The sequence below is a fragment of the Rhinatrema bivittatum genome, chromosome 3 (genome assembly GCF_901001135.1).
Source record: "Rhinatrema bivittatum chromosome 3, aRhiBiv1.1, whole genome shotgun sequence".
NCBI lineage: Eukaryota > Metazoa > Chordata > Amphibia > Gymnophiona > Rhinatrematidae > Rhinatrema > Rhinatrema bivittatum.
Window position 1 is genome coordinate 453419467 of NC_042617.1, and position 19849 is coordinate 453439315.

General features: G+C 45.3%; 1 protein-coding gene across 1 annotated transcript in view; it reads right to left on the reverse strand.

Annotated features, from left to right (window-relative positions):
- The window catches only part of NTSR2 (neurotensin receptor 2), a 31294-nt gene that overhangs the window by 5010 nt on the left and 6435 nt on the right, over positions 1–19849 (reverse strand). Inside the window, exons 2-3 of the mRNA XM_029596876.1 lie at positions 8693–8981; positions 6930–7020 (exon numbers count right to left, since the gene is read on the reverse strand). Of these exons, the coding sequence (XP_029452736.1) occupies positions 6930–7020; positions 8693–8981 (380 nt within the window). The remainder of the gene's footprint in view (positions 1–6929; positions 7021–8692; positions 8982–19849) is intronic.

Sequence of the window (19849 nt, forward strand, 5' to 3'; positions counted from 1 at the left end):
GCTTGCTGGAGAAAGTGTCCTTCAGTTTTTGGAAAGTGGTGACAGCCTCTATAGACCAATTGGCAACATTGGCACCCTTCTTTGTCAGAGCTGTTAAAGGCACAGTCAGTGAACAGTAATTCTTAATGAAGGTTCTATAGTAATTTGTAAATCCCAGAAACCTTCTGAGAGCCTTTAGACCAGTAGGTTGGGACCATTTCTGAATGCTCTCCAGCTTTTGTGGGTCAATCTGGAACCCCTTGTTAGACACTATGTACCCTAGGAACAGTATAGGTTCCTTGTGGAATTTGCATTTGGACAGCTTAGCGTATAGATGGTTCTCCCGCAGTCTTTGTAACACTCTCTTGACATTCATAATGTGGGTATTCAGTTCTTGAGAGAAGATCAGGATGTCGTCCAAATAGACAAGACACATTGGTAGAATAGGTCATGCAGGATGTCGTTCATCATGCCTTGAAAGACAGCTGGGGTGTTGCATAAGCCAAAGGGCATCACCAAATACTCAAAGTGTCTGTCCCTGGTGTTAAAAGCTATCTTCCATTCATCACCTGAACGAATATGAACAAGGTTATATGCTCCTTTAAGATCCAGCTTGAAGAAGATCTTAGCCCCCTGTAGGCGGTCAAACAGCTCTGAGATGAGTGGTAAGGGCTAGTGGTCTTTGACCGTTATCTCGTTTAGACCACGATAATCAATGCATGGACATAGGGTTCCATCCTTCTTCCCCACAAAGAAAACCCTGCTCCTGCAGGAGACTTGGATGGCCTTATGAAACCTTTTTGCAGATTTTCTTGGATGTATTCAGACAGTGCTCTATTTTCCACCACCAAGAGTGGGTAAACTCTTCCCTTAGGTGGTTCGGTATTTGGTTTCAAATTGATTGCACAGTCATAAGATCTGTGTGGGGGAAGTATATCAGCGGCTTCTTTAGAGAACACATCTTGAAATGATGCGTATTGGGTTGTAACCCAGGCAGCAATGGAGTCTTAGGCATACAAGGTAATGGTGAAACTTCCTTCAGACATTTGCCATGATAATTTGGGCCCCAACATGAAAGCTCCAGAGTAGCCCAGTTGAATTGAGGCATGTGCTTTTCTAGCCATGGTAACTCGAGTACTAAGGAGTGCATAGTCTTTTTTAGCACGAAGAAGGAAATGGATTCCATTTGAAGAGCTCCAGCCCTTAAACTGACCGGTTCCGTTTGTAGGGTTACTTCACCCGGTAAGGGCTCCCCATGGATAGAGGATAACAGAAGCGGAGGCTTCATAGTCATAGTGGGAATACGCAGATGTTCCACTAGACATCTCAGGATAAAATTCCCTCCTGCCCTGGAGTCCACTAGGGCAAAAGTCTGGAATTCAAGAGGTCCATTTATCAAGGAGGCTGGCAGAGAGAGTGGAGGAGAAGGTGCAGTTAAACCTAAGAAGAGTTCTCCCACAGGACTTAGGTCTGAGCGTTTCCCGGAACAGATAGGGCATGTTTGTACCGCATGGCCTGCTTGACCACAGTACATGCAGATGCCTAATCTTCTCTGCGTTCTTCTCTCCTTAGAAGTTAGGTGACTACGGCCTAGTTGCATAGGTTCTTCTTTGCCAGCAACCGATTTAGACTGAATAGGCTTAGGTATAGTTTAGACTCTGATTTCTCCCTGGCTAGGTCTCTTGGAACGTTTAACCTCTTGACCCTTATCCCGAAGTCATTGGTCAATTCTTGTGGCTAACTTCATCAGGTCCTCCAAGGTCTCAGGCATTTCTCGAGCCACCAATTCATCTTTCAGTCGGGAGTTCAGGCCTTCAAAGAAAAGGGTTTTCAGGCATCTCGAGTCCCAATTCAACTCTGAAGTCAAAGTCTTAAACTTGATTGCGAAGTCTGGTAAAGGTTTATTACCTTGCTGTAGATGAACCAATGTGGATCCTGTGGTTGTGTACCTGGCAGGTTCATCAAATACAGATTTGAACAGTTCCAGAAACCCAGCAAGGTCTCTCAGGATGGGGTCATCTCGCTCCCACAGCGGAGAAGCCCAAGCTAGTGCCCTTCTGTCCAGATAAGACAGGTTATACGTGGTCTTGGCATAAGCTGTGGAAAAATTATTAGGCTGAAGTGCAAAATGCATACAGCATTGGTTGAGGAATCCCCTGCATCTCCAGGCTTCCCCTGAGAAGCGAATAGGAGTGGAGAGGGGTACAACTGTTTTAACCGTCACTTCTGGCGTTATTTCTTCTTTACCTGAGGTAGTAGAAGCGTTCATCTGTGAGTGCAGTAGATTAAAGGCCTCAGTCAAGCTATCCAGCGAGTTCTGTTGTTCGGTGATTCGCTGGGCCAGGCCTGGAATGGCCTGCAATGCGGTGAGCTGAGCCAAATCCATGGAGTTAGCAATCTGTTATGATATCGAGGTGTTTGGTGGATTCTTAGGGGCAACAGTGATAGTGTCTCCCATGGGGAGGAGCCCCATAGGGAACTGTAGCACCAGGCTAGACTCAGATGCACAAACACAACCTTTTATAGTTGGAAGCAGTGATGTCACTCGAGGGGAACACCCCTGAGGTTCACACAAACACTGCTACAAGATGTGAGGCATGCGCGCGAATGCGCGTACCCTAGGAGGCCTCAGGTCAACATGGCAGGATGCCGCGCCAAAGCCGCTTTGGGGACACCGGAGGGTGCGGCAAGGAGACACTACAGACGCCATTCTCCTGAGGCTGGTGGAGAAGGCTGAAATAGAGGTGAGGTATGTCAGGTGAAGCCATCTGAGACCGACGGACGCAACAGTACCCTGTTATAGAGTTCATCAAGCTAGGGTGAGAGAACATAGTAGAAATGTAATCTTTGTGAGACTTTCCTCACTCCAAATGATGTCAAATCTTCACCAAGGTGTACTGTACTGTTCATATATCTCACTCTACATGTGAAACAGGTCCCTAAACCACCACTAACATCTCACCTTGACCTATCAGGAAGCCTTCCTATAGAGATATAAATAGGGGAGAGTGGCTTGTGCGTGCGCCGGGAGAGTGCGACTTTTACTGTATCGGCCCGACGGCTTGGTAAATTACCCTCTAAGTTTGTACCTGAGGCAATGGAGGGTAAAGTGACTTGCCCAAGGTCACAAGGAGTGGCAGTAGGATTTGAACTCTGGCTTTTCTGGTTCACATCTAACAGCTCTAACCAGTTGGCTACTCCTCCACTCTGTTGTCAGCAATTTTAAATTTCCTCAATGCATGTTCTTTTTTTTTTTTCAAATCCTTCTTTAAAGCATGGATCACTTGAGAAATCCATGGGGCCGGACACTTTCTTTTCAGAGATAATGGTTTCAGTGAAGCAGCTTGTTCTAAAGTTGCCACCAAGGAATCAGTAAAAGATTCATCAAGAGCTGAGGCATCACCTCATTTCAGAGCTTCAACCTTTCTCAAACCTAGCAGTATCAATTTGACCGTGAGCATGCTTTAAGAAGGAAGAGTCAATGACAGAACTATTTGGCATGGTTAAACTAATCAGCCGGTGATCTGACCAAGGCACTGGTTTGGTTTCACATGTAAATTAGAAACCCTTTTGCCAGTAAGAGATGAGTCCCATCAAAAAAAGTAGATCTGAAATGTGTCCTTCATTGTGAGTATGGACAGAAAGTAAGTGTTGTACACCCAGGATGGAAGCTGCACTGAGAAATCCTCACTAAATGCACTCCCAGGGTCATTAACGTGTACATTAAAATCGACCTGTAAAATAAGTTCTTGCTTGCCCTAATGTTAAAGGAGAAAAAAAACCCCCAAAAGTTCCCTAGCATCCCTTTCTAAATAACAAGGAGGACAATAAAAAAAAGGGCTAATGTTCAAAAGTTACATTTTAATACCAAAAATCCAAGATCAGCAAATGCAGACTTCAGAGATAACTAAAACACCACCACCTTTTCTGTCTGCATGAGTTTGGTATTCAAAAGAAAAATCATGAGGACACAACTGGTTCAGGATTATTCTATTTGGTTTTCAAAAGAAAAATCATGAGGGCACAACTCGTTCAGGATTATTCTATTTGAATTATGAATCCAAGATTCAGAAGCACAAAAAATATCACCACTTTCAGTAAGAAGAGCAAAAATCACTGTGATCATATTTTGTACTGAGCGAGCCTTAGTATAAGCAATAACTAGTTTTACATTCCTTTTAGACACTGTATAAGAACTCACCCTTACAGGTGCACTTAAATTGAAGTAAAATTCTGAATGAAGATTGATCCTTTCAATGACAGCTGCCACTGAAAGGACCAATCAGAAAGCCAGTGAAATGAATAAATGAATATTAAATGCCAGTACAGCTCTCCACTGTACGACATTTAATACTGAAGCCAGCAGAAGGACAAAACCTCTCCTTCTTTCACTGGCTTAAGCTGATACTTTTGGGGGTTGGGATAGGGGTGGGAGGTTCGGGGTTGGGATGGGGGATGGAATTTGGGGAAGGAAGGGAGAGTGGTCACCTGCTACATTTTTTAATATCAAGAGATCGGGATGGAAAGGGTAGCTTGTGGCTGCTAAGCCACTTGTGGTTTCGATTTTTTGTTTATTTTGTTTTAGAAGGGAAAGAGGCAGTACTCCGGCTAACTTTAAGGCTGTTAGCTAGAGACTTTATCTGGCAGTGGCCAGTGCTGATATTCAGTACAAGCTAGAATACTAGATAAATATAAACCATATCCCGGAATGCACCCGTCCTGCCACATTTTTTATTTATTTATTTATTTATTTAAAACATTTCTATACCGGCCTTCATGAATGGGATTCATATCAGGCCGGTTTACATGGAACAGGGGAAACCAGAAGTAAAAATAAAACCAACTAAACATAAATAAGAAAGGTCGAAAATTCAAAGTTACAATAAACAGGGGTATTGAACTTGGGAGCTAGTGTAGCTAGGAATAAGTGAAGTAGGAGTAAGAGCGATAGAGATTAACTAGGTAATTATCAATTAATATGTTATGAAATTAATAGATATTAATTTTAACCACTAGGTTACTCCTCCTGTCCCTACATGTGGAATAGGAGTCTCAAAAGACCTCCTGGGTTTTTTTTTACTCTTTGGGAGAGTTTGTTTGGGCTGCTAGGGTCCTTTAACTGACAAACCTGGGAGCATCAGGACCCATATTAGTAACCAAGTGCTCCCAGGGAAAAGTTAGCTACAACTCGAAATGTAGCTAGCTTTAATGACTTACAAAGCTAAAACACAGCTGTCTAGCATGCAGGGAAATTTAAAACGTAGGGTTGTCTGGCTATGTCTTGAACTTAGCCAAACAAGTGCCTTTCAAAATTAACCTCATTGTATTTAATATTTTCCCCCCTTACTGGGGGGGAAGCAGGAAGGAGGGTCCTGACCTTCTAGAACCTCTGAGTGGGGTGGGCGTGAGGTCCTCTCTCTACCTCCAGGGGAGCTTGTCCCCTTTTTCCTGCTGTTCCCAGTAATAGAGCATGAGCATGTCCAGGTGAGGCTGAAAGAATGAGTAAATGACAGTCTTTCAGAATGTTTTCCAGAAAAAAAATGAACATTAAGAAGTGCAAAGCAAGGAAGAAGGCAGCACGTACACCTATGTCTCCAATAAGGAGCATCTTTTCACTTCCGGAGGGAATGCATGTATGCATTCACCTACTGATGGCAAGCCAGCTCTCTAGGATACCAGCTCTTTGGAAAGTCATGGGAAAAGAAGACATAGAGAGGCATTCAGATACAAGAACATGACAGTTACATTAGAATGCATGAACAAAGAATGTGTAATGGTAGTTTGAATAGAAGAATGTAAATATGCAGAAGGCAATATTCAGAGTTATTTCCACAAGTTAAAAAAAAGCATTTTACCTGTGAAAAGGGGGGCTTTGAACATTGCTCAATCTATGTATCAATAAAAGCATGCACGCTGCTCAACAACACATTTTTATCTGTAGACTCTGGAAATGTTCCTGGGAGTGGAGAGAGGAACAAAATAGGAAGGTTTGATTGTTCAAACCTATGCACATTTTTTTGTGCTCAAAATGTATCCACAGGGAAACAGGTGCAAACCATTCGCCCTGTAAGCAGGTAAAAACATGTGGGATCAACAATGCATATACTTGCACCTATGGGTGGGATCAGACGCAGGGTTAGATTGGGGAGGCAGCAACACACATAGTTTTGGCTTTTCAAAACTATGGGGCTGATTTTCAAGGATTTACGCACGTAGAGGGCGAGGGGGGTTACGCGCGCCGGGCCTATTTTATAAAGGCCCGGCGACGCATGTAAAGCCCCGGGACATGTCTAAGTCCTGGGGCTTTACAAAAGGGGTGGTGTGGGGGCAGAGCGGTGCGTGGGTGGGGCCAGAGGCTTCCGGCACAGCGGCCATTTGCCACTGTGTTGGAGGATCGCGTGCCGGCAGGCTGCTGGCACGCGCAAAAGGTAGAATAAAAATTTGGGGGGTAGGAGTAGGGCTGGGGGGGGAGGTTAGAGGAAGGGGTGGGAAGGTTAGTTTAGGGGGGAGGGAACGGGGGAAGCCCGCGGGCGTCAGCGCGCACAAGGTGCACAATTGTGCACCCCCTTGCGCGCGCTGACCCCTGATTTTATAACATGCATGCGCCTAAAAAATTGGGCATACATGTGTGCCGGGAAGCGTGCGCACATGTACGCCCGCATGTATTTTTTAAAATTTACCCCTATGTGCATTGTTTTTCAGGAAAAAAGCATCCACAGAAAAAGGAGGTGTAAATCTCTGCACATACTATTCCCCTCAGCAGTTTTTAAAGGGAAAGTATGCTGCTCCCTTCCCTTTGAAAAGTGGTACAAAGGCTGCAAAGAAAAGTACCCATAGAATGCGACCATCTGCAAAGTTTCGAAAATTTCCCTCAAAATGGATAGGTAAAAATTTCCCAAAAGGATATATACCCCTTATAACAAAGATAATTGTTTCAACTCTGCACTCACTTTGTCCAGTCAGCATCTGGAACATAGCAGAACATCAATCTACGTGCATGATATGGTAGCCAACATACAACATAGGCAATTACAATTGCTCCTGCAGAAAGGGAAAGAAAAAATAAAGAGTGATATTTCTGAAAGTTACAACAGACATAATAGCCAATGGAATTGAGCAAGACATTTATGCTTACATGGTGCGGAAAACTGAGCAGAGGATTGTTGGCTACTGGAATTTAGACCGTATGAAGGACTCTGTCCATGCAGTGAGTAATTTTTCATGTGGTGAATAAAAGCAATGGTGCTTGTGAAAGACTAGGGTTCATGTTAGAGGGCTGCCTGTACACATTTTTACCGTGTGTGCTAAAATTGATTTGAACATAGTGATTCACTAAGATAAGGAGATGCAGAGTCTGCGATTGCTAAGAAGTGCCCAGATTTGTTAGCATATACACTAAAGTGTTTGCAAGCATGGGAGAGGAAAATGGATTGAGCATGGACCTGTCTCCTCGCAATTCTATTTCCTGCCTGCGTGGGCTATTTTGAACATGCACAGTGCAGCTATTTTCTCAGCTCATCTCCATCCGTTTAAGAATGGTGATTTGGAGGTTAGAACCTGCTGTCACTGTCAGCATTGCCTGCAGAGAGGGAAGAGAAATGTACTATGACATGCGCTCTGAGCGAGTCAGTGAACAGGAAGTTACACGCCGGTTAACTTTAGCTGGTATATTTGGCAGAGCACTTACCTGGGCAAGTCTCCATTGTATATATCCAGGCTAAGGTTAGGGAAGAATTTTTCTAACCAGATATACCTGGGTTAATTTAGCTGTCTAGAGCTACCTGGCTAAACTTAAAGCCCCCACCCCTGCAATGCCTCCTGTTTTCCTCTTTTTACCCAGCTAGATCTTAACTCAGGTGAAAAGTTACCCAGGGATTGTTTTGCTGGTTGGTGCGGTGAGAAATTTGAATCTTGGGGGATTTTCCAGGTTAAAAGTTAACCAGACAAATCCTTTTCAATATCTCTGAGTGCTTAATTAGTATTCCTTGAAGCTTGATAAACCAAAACACAATATAAAAAATAGTTTTGTTGAAAAGTACATATCAACCAAAACCTCCCTCTCCTCAAGTTTCCAGCTGAGAATCTTTCTTGGAAAAGAGTTAACAATTTGATTCCTTCTACCATTTCCTATTATTTTCCTGCTGTTTCCTAACCCCTGTTTTTCTCAGTAACCTTTTGCTCCTTCATTTCACACAGATCACAGGAATGAGGGGCAAGCACCAAACCAGCTGGAGGAAATTGTTAAAATGGAGGTGAGTCAGAGAAAATGATAAATTTGCTTCTTTTTTTTTTTATATTGTGCCAGGTCCTGGCAAAAGTAAGCAAGAATCGAAGAGCTGAGGCTGTAGTTAGGGAGAATGACGGAAGGGAGACGACAGCTATGGGAGCATACAAGGAATCAAAATGTTAGCTTTTTAGGGAAGACACTGAGTTGAGGAATGCAAAAGGTCCCTTAGCTAAGAATATTTTCCCCTGTTAAAAATGGGAAGGTGAGATAGAGAAAAGAATCCCTGAAATGCAAGAGTGCTGGAAGAGTCATCCAATAGTATTCTCCTTGGATATCAGTATGAGCAAAATCTTCCAGCAGAAAATCAAACCACAGGGATTCTTCTCATCATCTCCCTAATCAGTATTATTGCATCCGTTTCCTCTTCATCATTATCATCTTTCAATAAATAGTGCTAAAAAAAAAAAAAAAGGCTGCTTTCTTAACTGAGCATAATGATGCTGTGCTGGAGAGCCTGAATTCGATGGGATTCATTGGACACCATCAGACTGTCCTTCCGGTAGGAAGGGGATCCCGTGGCAGAGAGCAGCTGCTTTTTCTGGCCAGAGGTGGTGGACCCTGGGATTGCGGTCTGGCTTGTTTTCCGAGTGGGCAGTGGGATCTTGATGGAGGCGGCCGATGTACGGGAGCACAGAGCCTCCAGGCGAGCTACTGTCACATAGTTCAGGAATGCAACGAGGGAGAGAGGCATCAGGAAGGACACAAGAACATTCACCTGAAAGTGCAGAAAACAGGCCGAAATGTAAGGTGGCATTAATATCTATTCATAATTTACAAATGCATACACATTCAGCACTTATGGAGGCTATCAAGATACATATGAGTTCATTGTTATTAGAGAATCACGTTCTCTGAGTCTAACTCATTCTCTTCCCTTACAGAAAAAAAAAAAAACCAACCACAAAAATCTATCCAGGCTGCTGAAAGCAGAAGAGCTTGTGAGTCTCACAAAACAGCAAATTGATTCCGAAAAGCTGCATTAAGTATTCTTCTTCACATCAGACAGAAAAAAATATCATAAAGTTGTCAAAGTATTGGGTTTCTCAGCTTGGGTCTCTCAGAGCAGTTCCAGCAGTGAGTGATTCTCACAGCAGAGAGAAAAGTCTCCTCCTGCTGTGATATCTACGCTTGCGCTTATCATCCTCTGTACTCACCTCCCCGCTCCTTTCAGGATTTCTCTCCAAATAGTTTTCACAGGAGAGCTCCCACCAACTAACACTCCCATACTGTACCGTCAGATTAAATTTAAGTGCTTTAGCCCTTAGCATTCATTTGATGTGCTTACACAAAGCATAAAAAAAAGGTCTTCAAATTCAGAACATTTCAAAACACAAACCCAAGGGCTACATCTTAAGTGAACATGGAGAATGCTTTGGTTATGAGGTTTTTGAGTCTTTCCTTAGATGAATTCTATAATTGTAAGGGGTCAGTTCCTCTAATTTGAGCCTGTAAACTGTGGTGAATAGATATTTGGCGTGGTCAGGCAAATAAAATTTTAAAAAAGTTTACTGTCTGAGGCAAGGATGCAAAGAAGGGTAAATATTGGTGATCTGAGGCCAGGTTAGGTCCAAGGCTTGAACCTTATTATTAATCTTATTACAATATACATGACACTCCTTATGACCTTTCCATTAAGCAAAACTGCTCCTGTGTTGTATAGGGATGTGAATCGTTTATCTAACGATTGAAAATATCGTCCGATATTTTCAATATCGTCAGATATCGGGGGGTCCCCGATAGCGATAGGAAATCCCACGATTAATTTAGTGGGTTTTCTTATCGCTATGGGGGGGGGGAGCGGGAAGAAAGGACACAACCTAAAAACACAACCTGACCCTTTAAAATGAGTCTGTTAGTATCCCCCCACGCTCCGGACCCCCCCCCCCCAAATTTTTAAATCCCTGTTGGTCCAGCAGGGGTCCCGGGAGCATTCTCCCGCGCTCGGGCTGTCGGCTGCCACTAATCAAAATGGTGCTGATGGCCCTTTGCTCTTACCATGTGACAGGGGCTATCGGTGCCATTGGTCGGCCCCTGTCACATGGTAGGTGCACTGGATGGCCCGCGCCATTTTTAAAGATGGCGCCGGCCCCGGGGCGGTTCCGGAGGGCGCGGCCACGCCTCCGAAACGCCCCGGGCCGAAACCACGCCCTGGGGCCCGCCTCCGAAACGTCGCGTCCCGCCCCCAAAACGTTGTGTCGTTCAGCCCCGCCCCCGACACGCCCCCTTCAGAAAACCCCGGGACCTACACGCGTCCCGGGGTTCTGCGCGTGCCGGCGGCCTATGGAAAATAGGCGCGCCGGCGCGCAAGGTCCTGCTCGCATAAATCCGGGCGGATTTACGCGAACAGGGCTTTTAAAATCCGCCCGAAAGCCTTTAACCTCTTGGCGCACAGTCCAAATCTCTGCTCAGGTGACTTACGTGAAATAAGATGGCGATCTCACTCCACTTCAAGGGGCCATAGTGGAAGCATTCAGAATATCACACTCTTGTCAGATTCCTATGAATCTGTGCATGCTGCTGCACATCTCTTAACTCACTTGTACCAATGTTGTTGACCTTTTTTATTTTCAGACTCCTTACCACTGAAGAAAATACCCTCATGTTTCAGAAAAAATTCATAAGCTAATACAAATGTATTACAAATCTATTTTGATAAAGCGAGATATTTTATTCTTTGCATGTTTAAATGACTATATTATTATAACATTACTATTATATGCCTCATTTTTAACAATGACCAGGATTTTCACTCAATCAGAAAAATTAAGAATTCTAAAACAATACTCTGTTCACACTATGTAATAGAACAGATCAGGCAGAACTAGTAAGGAATTGTTGCACTGGAGGTGGACCCTTGGCCTGGTGCAGGATTGGTATGACCCTCTGGTCGGACCCAGAGAGCGCCTGCCACCAGGAGGCAGAGCACACGAGGAGGCAGAGGCTAACTGGAGCTTCACCAATAACAGTCCAGGGTTTCCGCAGGTTGAGCCCTTGGGTACCTGGACCGCCTGGACTTAGGTGGGCCTCAGATGGTCTCCCGGAGAGGTAGCAGAGGGGTGTGCCCACCACAAGCAAGGATGCATGGCTGATGCAGAGAGGAAGGGTTAGACCCGAACTGGAAGCTCCGGAGACCTCAGGGAGGTAACAGTTCAGGAAGGTTCTCTGGGCAAGGCAGGCAGCACCTGCGGGTCTAGTCAGGTGGAAGCTGAAGGTAGATTCCAAGCAGGTTGGTCTGGTAGCCTCAGTAGGCAAGAAGAGAGTGTTCGAGTGAAGCGCAAGGGTCAGAGCCAGAGTATCAGTCTCAAAGTGGTCAGCCAAAGCAGGGGTCAATACCAAGGTCAGTCCGAGCATAGTCAAGGCAAGCGAGGGTCAGTTCCAGGTAGCAGACAAGAGAATGGTCAGGCAGGCAGTGGTCAGTTCCAGGCAGCAGTCAAGAGAATGGTCAGGCAGGCAGAGGTCAGTACCAGAGATCAGTCCGAGAAGGTACTACCTGAGACGGATACAGGAACACACGGAGACTCAGGCACACAGAGACGCTGGAACACAGGAAAAGGCAAAATACTACACCAATGGTGTTGACCCGATTGCCAAGAAGAGGTCCTGGGGACAGAGCCTCACTATTTATAGTCAGGCTAAGTGATGCCATCACTTCGCGTCCAGATCTGGATTCCTGCACTTGGCCCTTTAAATAGTGAGACGTCGGCCACGAGCACGCCTAGGGGCAGGGCCGAGGTGGCCGAAGACGCAGAGCGCCAGTGGGAGCTCCACTGCGAGGCCCGTAGCGAGGAGGAAGTCGAGGCAGGCCATGGTGAGCATTGGGGACACCAGGAGCTGGCGGCAGCGGTGAGGCCGGCACTGATTGAGGGCAGTGCGAGGTGAGCAGGCCCGGTTGCGGCACCCACGTGGCTGGGACGCGCAACAGGAATGATGTCTGAGAACAGGGATAATGCTGTGATTTATGTTTTAAGAGCTCCCTTTCGTTATTTATAAAATGACAGTCCCTACATTTTTGTTCCAAAAGCCATGTCTGTCCCTACACAGACTACTTGTGCTTAAAAATTTCAAATGTATCTGTAGGTACAAATCCTTAAAATTCTCTACACTACTTTGAACTTTATTGGATTTTAACTCAGAAAATCTCCTATAAATTTCACAGCAGATTCCCAAGTCACTTGGAGATCGATTCACCATGTTTTTGACCTTGAGAGGACTAATGTTTTGGGAAAGTCATGTTTTACTAAATATCAGCTGTTGTAAACAGAGTTTTTGAAAACAAAGAATATTTAGCAGAACTCTAAAAAAAAGAAAATCAAAACACACAAGAACCACCACAAAGCCCATAAGGGGTTATTCATCTGCACATTTACATTCCTTTTCTTTGCCTTCCAGATTCCTCAACCCTGAATATATTACTCCAGCTCAGAGCAGGAGTAAATGCAATGGAGACTTTGCTGAAGGAAAAGATAGTGAACTATGTACAAACCAAACCAAACCTTCAAGATTAGAGGCAACATGATTTTATTAGAAGAAGGTTGTTCAAACAAACCTAATTGATTTTTTTTTTTGATTGGATGGCTAGAGAATAAGATCAAGGAAGAGCACTGAATGTAGTTTACAAGGATTTCAGCAACACTTTTGATATAGCCCTGCAAAAGAGGCTCATGAATAAAATGAGAAGCCTGGGAATGGGTCCCAAGATAATGGAGTGGATTACAAATTGGTTGATTGACAGCTGACAGCACGTGCTGGTAAATTAAACTTACTCTTAAGAGAGAACGCTGATAAGTGGAGTGCCTCGTGGGTCAGTTCTGGGACCTGTTCTGTTCAATATCTTTGTCAGCGATATTGCTGAGGGGATTAGAAGGGAAGGTTTGGTTTTTTTTGCGGGTGACACTACGATCTGCAACAGTTGACAAATCTAAAGGAGCAGAGAGAATGAAATGTGATCTAAGAAAACTCAAAGGCTGGTTTCCCTCAGTTTTGCCAGGTATTTTTCCCTGTGTTCCTTTTTTTGGGATCTTTTATTCTTCCTGAAAGCTGATCTTTTTGCCTTTATTTTTTCAGTCACCTCCTTTGAGAACCCAATTGGTTTCCTTCTTCCTGTATTTTTGTTTACTTTTCTAACATATAGATTTGTTACCTTTGTAATTCCTTTTAATTTGGCCCACTGTTGTTCCACCTCACCCATTTGCTCCCAGCCATCTACTTCTTCCTCCAGGTATATCCCCATTTTGTCAAAGTCCGTATTTTTGAAATTCAGAACTTGGGTCTTCGTGTGACTTCTCTGTATCTTATTTGCAATATCAAACCATACCATCTGATGATTACTTGTTCTCAGGTGGTACCTGTCCGGACATTAGAGACATTCGGGCACATTTTTAATTGGCCACGGACAAAGAATGGGGATTATGTGCATGGCTGGGCCTTGCGCATGCTGCACGCATTTTTAAAGGGGCCCGGCCATGCGCGTAACCCCCTGCCCCCAGACCACCCCTTTCTTTGGGCCTGGCTCTTCTTGCACCAGCCCTGATTCTATTACCAAGAAAGGGGTGGTCTGGGGGCTGGGAGGGGTGGGGCTTGGAGGTGGCCGGTACAGCAGCCATTTGCCGCCGTGCTGGGGAAGCTTGAGCCAGTAGTCAGCTGGCACATGCAAATTGCTTCTGCTCCAATGGAGCAGTAAGCAACATAACAAAAAAAGGGAAAGGTAGGGTAAAGGGTTTAGGGGGTGGGAAGGACAGGGGAAGAGGGAGGGAGTATGGACAGGGGGGTAGGGAAGTTCCCTCCCAGTCTACACCGGCACGCGCATGTTATAAAATTGGTGCGTCCGTGTGCACGCTCCAGGAAGCGCGCACTCCTTTTAAAATCTACCCCTTTATCCCCATTTGTGAGCAGTAGGTCGAATATCACACCCTATCTTGTTTGAGCAGAGCCCCTTGCAGGGCATCCACTCTCTCTACTTCTTGTAGATTCCGCAGAAAGGATACTCCAATGCACATCCAGCAGATTAAAATCTCCAATGAGCAACACTTCTCCTTTCGTTCCCATCTTTTGGATGTCTTCGATTAGATCTCTATCCAGCTCTTCTGTCTGGATTGGAGTCCTGTAGACCACACCAATGTAAATGAAAGCACCATCTTCTTGTTTTTAGACAACCCATAATGCTTCTTTCCTACCCCATGTCCCTTGCATTTCAATTGCTTGGATATTACTTCTAGTGCAATACAAAAGAACAAAAAACCCCCACTATAGCATGAAACTCACAAATGTCCAATATATTAAGATCTTGCTATTACTGTAAGGGCATAACCAAACCTTGTTGATAAATTATAGAGTGACCATCATATAGCACTTCAGGCTTATTTTAAATGAGCCCTGTTACAGTGCTAGGGCTTCATAATCATCAGTCACTCTATGGTTTTGTGGATAGCTTTATATCAAGAATCCACAAAACCATAGGGTGACTGATGATTATGAAGCCCTAGCACTGTAACAGGGTTCATTTAAAATAAGCCTGAAGTGCTATATGATGGTCACTCTATAATTTACCAACAAGGTTTGGATATTACTTCTGACATAAAGCGCTACTCCTCTCCCTTTCCTGTCCTCTTTGTCCTTCCTTAATAAGTTCTAGCCTGGGATGCATGCATCCCAGTCATGTGACTCCTTGAACCATGTCTCTGTAACAGCAATGATGTCCAGATCCGCTTCCACTATTAGAGCCTGCAGATCTGGGATTTTCTTGCCCAGACTACGAGAATTTGTGCTCACAGCTTTCTAGCTTCTCTCTTTCAGCTTACGATCTTCATGGACATCTTTTCTGCCCTATGCAGCTGATTTTTGTTAATTTCTTCACCCATTTCGTGGAGATGTTGGGGATGACATTTCAGTTTTCTTCTGCTACCCCATCCTCTAATTTAAATGCCTTATGGCATATGGTTTGAATTTTTCACTTAGGATCCCTTTTCCTACCTCAGACTGTTATGCTCACGGAGGAGAATGTGGACCCCTTGCCCGAGGAGGAGTTGGCGCTACCTGTGCGGGTAAACCCCCACAGGTCCCTACCATCGGAAGGCAAGGCTGAACTGATGCAGGGGCCAGCTGAGGGTTCGCCAATACCAACCCCGTTCCCCGCGGGTTGAGCCCTTGGGCGCATGGGGCCGGCTGGTTTTAGGTGGACCCCTGTGAAGCTGGTGGAATTGCAGCTGAAGGAAGTGAAGATAGTCAGCCCAAGGTCAGATGCCAGAGAGTCGCCGATAGCCAGTCCGGAGTCAAGAGCCAGAGAGTCGCCTATAGCCAGTCCAAAGTCCGAGACCAGAGAATCACCGATAGCCAATCCGAGGTCAGAAGCCAGAAGAGTCACCGAAGCCAGTCCGAGGTCAGAACCCAGAAGATCCATCTGGAGGAACTGGAGAGGGAGCAGGACTCAGGAGGAAGGGACAGGACTCGGAAGGCAGGAACAGGAACCACGGTACCAAGGAAGCAAAAGACCTCACCGAAGCAAAGAAGACTCATTGCCATGTCAAGGAACTGAAAGGGGAGGCTCCTTGAAATAGCCCCAGGCTCCAGACATCATCCATGGGCTAGGCTGCAATTAGTGAGGCTGGCCCCTTTAAATTTCTGCAGGAGGCCCGGCCGAGCGCTAGGAGGGACCTGGCTCGGAGAGGGCTGTCGGAGGAGTTGAACTGCGGCCCTGTGCCTTGAAGAAGAGGTCAGTGGTCATCTTCCCCGCCGCGGGAGGGGATGAAGGTCCGGCAGTGGAAGCTGTGAAAGCAGCTGGGACCTGGCGTGTGTGGCGGGGGTGTCTCCCCACGGCCGTGTGGGACCCAGAGTCCCTGACATCTGCGGAAGAGGTGAGGGGGGACCGGCCACTGGCAGCTGCGGCCATCCCAGCTGCCAGTGGCCGGGATGGCCACTGGCAGCTGGCCGGGAGGGGAGGGCCATCCCCTCAAAAAGAATTTCCAAATGAGTGCCTCTGATGACCGAGTCACTCAGCACAATGAGCTTTTTCTTATGGTTTTTGGTTGTGTTATGGAATTTCTGTGCATATTGGGTTTCTTCTTTTCTTTCATATACCACTTCAGTCTCCATTGCTAGAGCTTCTTCATTTTCTAATACAGAGAAGGTATTTTGTACTTGTGTCACTAGAGAGATTGAGAGTCTCTGCATCACAGGTCTTATCCTACCAGAGCCCATTATAATCCATTTATTCTTGCCTTTCTGGTTGATCTGTGCAAGTGGAGGAGGACCTCTATGCTGCACAATTGTGAAGAATGAGTGTCTTTGGTTCACAGGTTTTATCCTACCTGAGCCCACTGTCAACCACTTGTTTCTGGGTTTCTGAATTTTCTGTGGTAATGGGGAAAATATTCCTGAATACTGCAAAATGGGTGAGGTTTCCCTGGTGGTTGCTAATTCCTTAATTGTAGCTAATTCAGTTTTATGGTGAGTCAATTCATTTTTCATTAAAGACAAAGCAATGGCTATAGCCAGAGGGATGCTGGACTGCATAGCGAGGAATAACCTGCAGGGAAAAGGATATGGTAAATCTCCTGTAAATGTTGTAGGTGAAGCCTCACCTGGAATACTGTGTTCATTCTGATGAATATAATTCAAAAAGGATAGAGACAGAGTGTTAGTGCCTCCAGCACTAACAGGCCGCAGGTGCACTCTCTTACCCGCAGTCTGACTGTCCTGGTTTCCTCGGGGGTTCGCCTTGCAGCGGCAGGCCCTACCTCCTTGGCCGCCCTTCGGGACCAGCCATGCAGAAAGGCCACCTAAGTCCAACTGGCCCTGGCACCCAATGGCTCAACCTGCGGGGAATGTGGGCTGGCCCTAGTGGAGTGTCCATTTGCCTCTGCTTCCCAACCGGCCTCACCTCCCAATGGTGGAGACCTGCGGGGTTTGCCCCACAGGTTGCGCCAACTCCACCTCAGGCCACAGAGTGGCCTGAGGAGGAGGTAGGGCGATGGCTGAAGATGAAGTCAATTCCGTTCCAAGGTCTGTGCAGGCGGCTGAGGGCAAGGTCTGGGCAGGTGGCTGAAAGCGAGGTCAATTCTGGTCCGAGGTCTGGGCAGGCGGATGAAGGCGAGGTCAATTCCAGTCCGAGGTCAAGGTAGAAGAAGGAAGACAAGAAGGCTACTTGAAGGGCTAGTCCACACAGGAGGCCTGAAGTGAGCAGGAAGAACTTGTTGCCAAGTGGAAGCAGTGCAGAGAAAGGCAATTCAAATGGTATGGGGTCTGCACCAAAGACTCATCAGATGAGATTGGAAAACCTGAATATGTATATGTTGGAAGAGAGGAGAAAGAGCGGAGATCCGATACAGTCTTTTAAATACCTTAAAGGTATAACTGATGCACAAGAATCAACAATTTTTCCATAAGAACATAAGAACATAAGAAAATGCCATACTGGGTCAGACCAAGGGTCCATCAAGCCCAGCATCCTGTTTCCAACAGTGGCCAATCCAGGCCATAAGAACCTGGCAAGTACCCAAAAACTAAGTCTATTCCATGTTACCATTGCTAATGGCAGTGGCTATTCTCTAAGTGAACTTAATAGCAGGTAATGGACTTCTCCTCCAAGAACTTATCCAATCCTTTTTTAAACGCAGCTATATTAACTGCACTAACCACATCCTCTGGCAACAAATTCCAGAGTTTAATTGTGCGTTGAGTAAAAAAGAACTTTCTCCGATTAGTTTTAAATGTGCCCCATGCTAACTTCATGGAGTGCCCCCTAGTCTTTCTACTATCCGAAAGAGTAAATAACCAATTCATATCTACCCGTTCTAGACCTCTCATGATTTTAAACACCTCTATCATATCCTCCCTCAGTCGTCTCTTCTCCAAGCTGAACAGCCCTAACCTCTTTAGTCTTTCCTCATAGGGGAGCTGTTCCATTCCCCTTATCATTTTGGTAGCCCTTCTCTGTACCTTCTCCATCGCAATTATATCTTTTTTGAGATGTGGCGACCAGAATTGTACACAGTATTCAAGGTGCGGTCTCACCAATGGAAAGGAAGCAGTAAAACCAGGGGTCATGATCTGAAACTCCAAGGGAGTAGACTCAGGAACAATGTCAGGAAATATTCTTCAAGGACAGGGTGGTGGATGCATGGAATGCCCTCCTGCAAGAGGTGGTGAAGACAAGAATGGTAATGGAATTCAAAGGGGCATGGGATAAACACAGAGGATAAACACAAAGATTACACTTTTTCTTCATTTCCATCTTCTCTCAGGCGTGGTGAACTCCAGTCCTCAAGAGCCGCAAACAGGTCTGCTTTCCAGGATATCCATAGTGTATATGCATGAGATATATTTGTATATAATGGAGACAGTGCATGCAAATTCTCATGCATATTAATTGTAGATATCCTGAAAAACATGCCATTGTGTGGCTCTTGAGGACTGGAGTTTGCAACGCCTGGGATAGAGGATGGAAATGAAGAAAAGGTGTAACTTTGTTAACCTTAGGCATAATGAACTCCATATTCAGTTAGTGAACAACTTATATGACTAATGTTAGCCAGATAACTCATCCCATATATTCAACGGAGTAAAACGTCCTGCTGAATATACTTGCTTAAAGTTGTCTGGCTACATGTAGCCAGATAACTTAAAAACATAAACGGCTATGTCTGTCCTCACCAAAAAAGATAGATTATCAGTAGCCCAATCCCTTTCCTACTCACTAAAGCTAATGCTAAGGCCCGCCCCACCGCACACACATACACATCCCTTTTTAAAGATTTAAGTTGTGCCGGCATTTAACCCCGGTCTCGATTTTAACATAAATATGGTATTTGGACACGTCTCCCCTTCCCCCCAGTATGAGGACAAAATAGGGCTACCTGTCCCCCATCCCTCGGACCCTCCCCATTTCCTGCCAAAACTGGCAAGGTGCCAGTGTGGGGCAGGTATTGCAGAGTTGGAGACCTTATATAGGGGGAGATGAAACTCCATTTCCCTATGGATTTGATTTGGAATTTTAGATTTAATGACTCTCCTTTCCAATTGCAAGCTTAAGGCATGTTACAAATTCAGGTACAGTTGGTAGGTCCCTTTGCCAAATGGTTTACAATCTAAGGGGGTCACTTTTCAAGCTGTATTAAGCATTTATCACATGGTAATAAAAGCAATAACAATAAACCACAACATTTTAAATATTGTGCATATTATATTCCACCCTCAATAATGCCAAAATGGAAATGACCTGCTTTAAGAACATAAGAAAATGCCATACTGGGTCAGACCAAGGGTCCATCAAGCCCAGCATCCTGCTTCCAACAGTGGCCAATCCAGGCCACAAGAACCTGGCAAGTACCCAAACACTAAATCTATTCCATGTTACCATTGCTAATGGCAGTGGCTATTCTCTAGGTGAACTTAATAGCAGGTAATGGACTTCTCCTCCAAGAACTTATCCAATCCTTTTTTAAACACAGCTATACTAACTGCACTAACCACATCCTCTGGCAACAAATTCCAGAGTTTAATTGTGCGTTGAGTAAAAAAGAACTTTCTCCGATTAGTTTTAAATGTGCCCCATGCTAACTTCATGGAATGCCCCCTAGTCTTTCTACT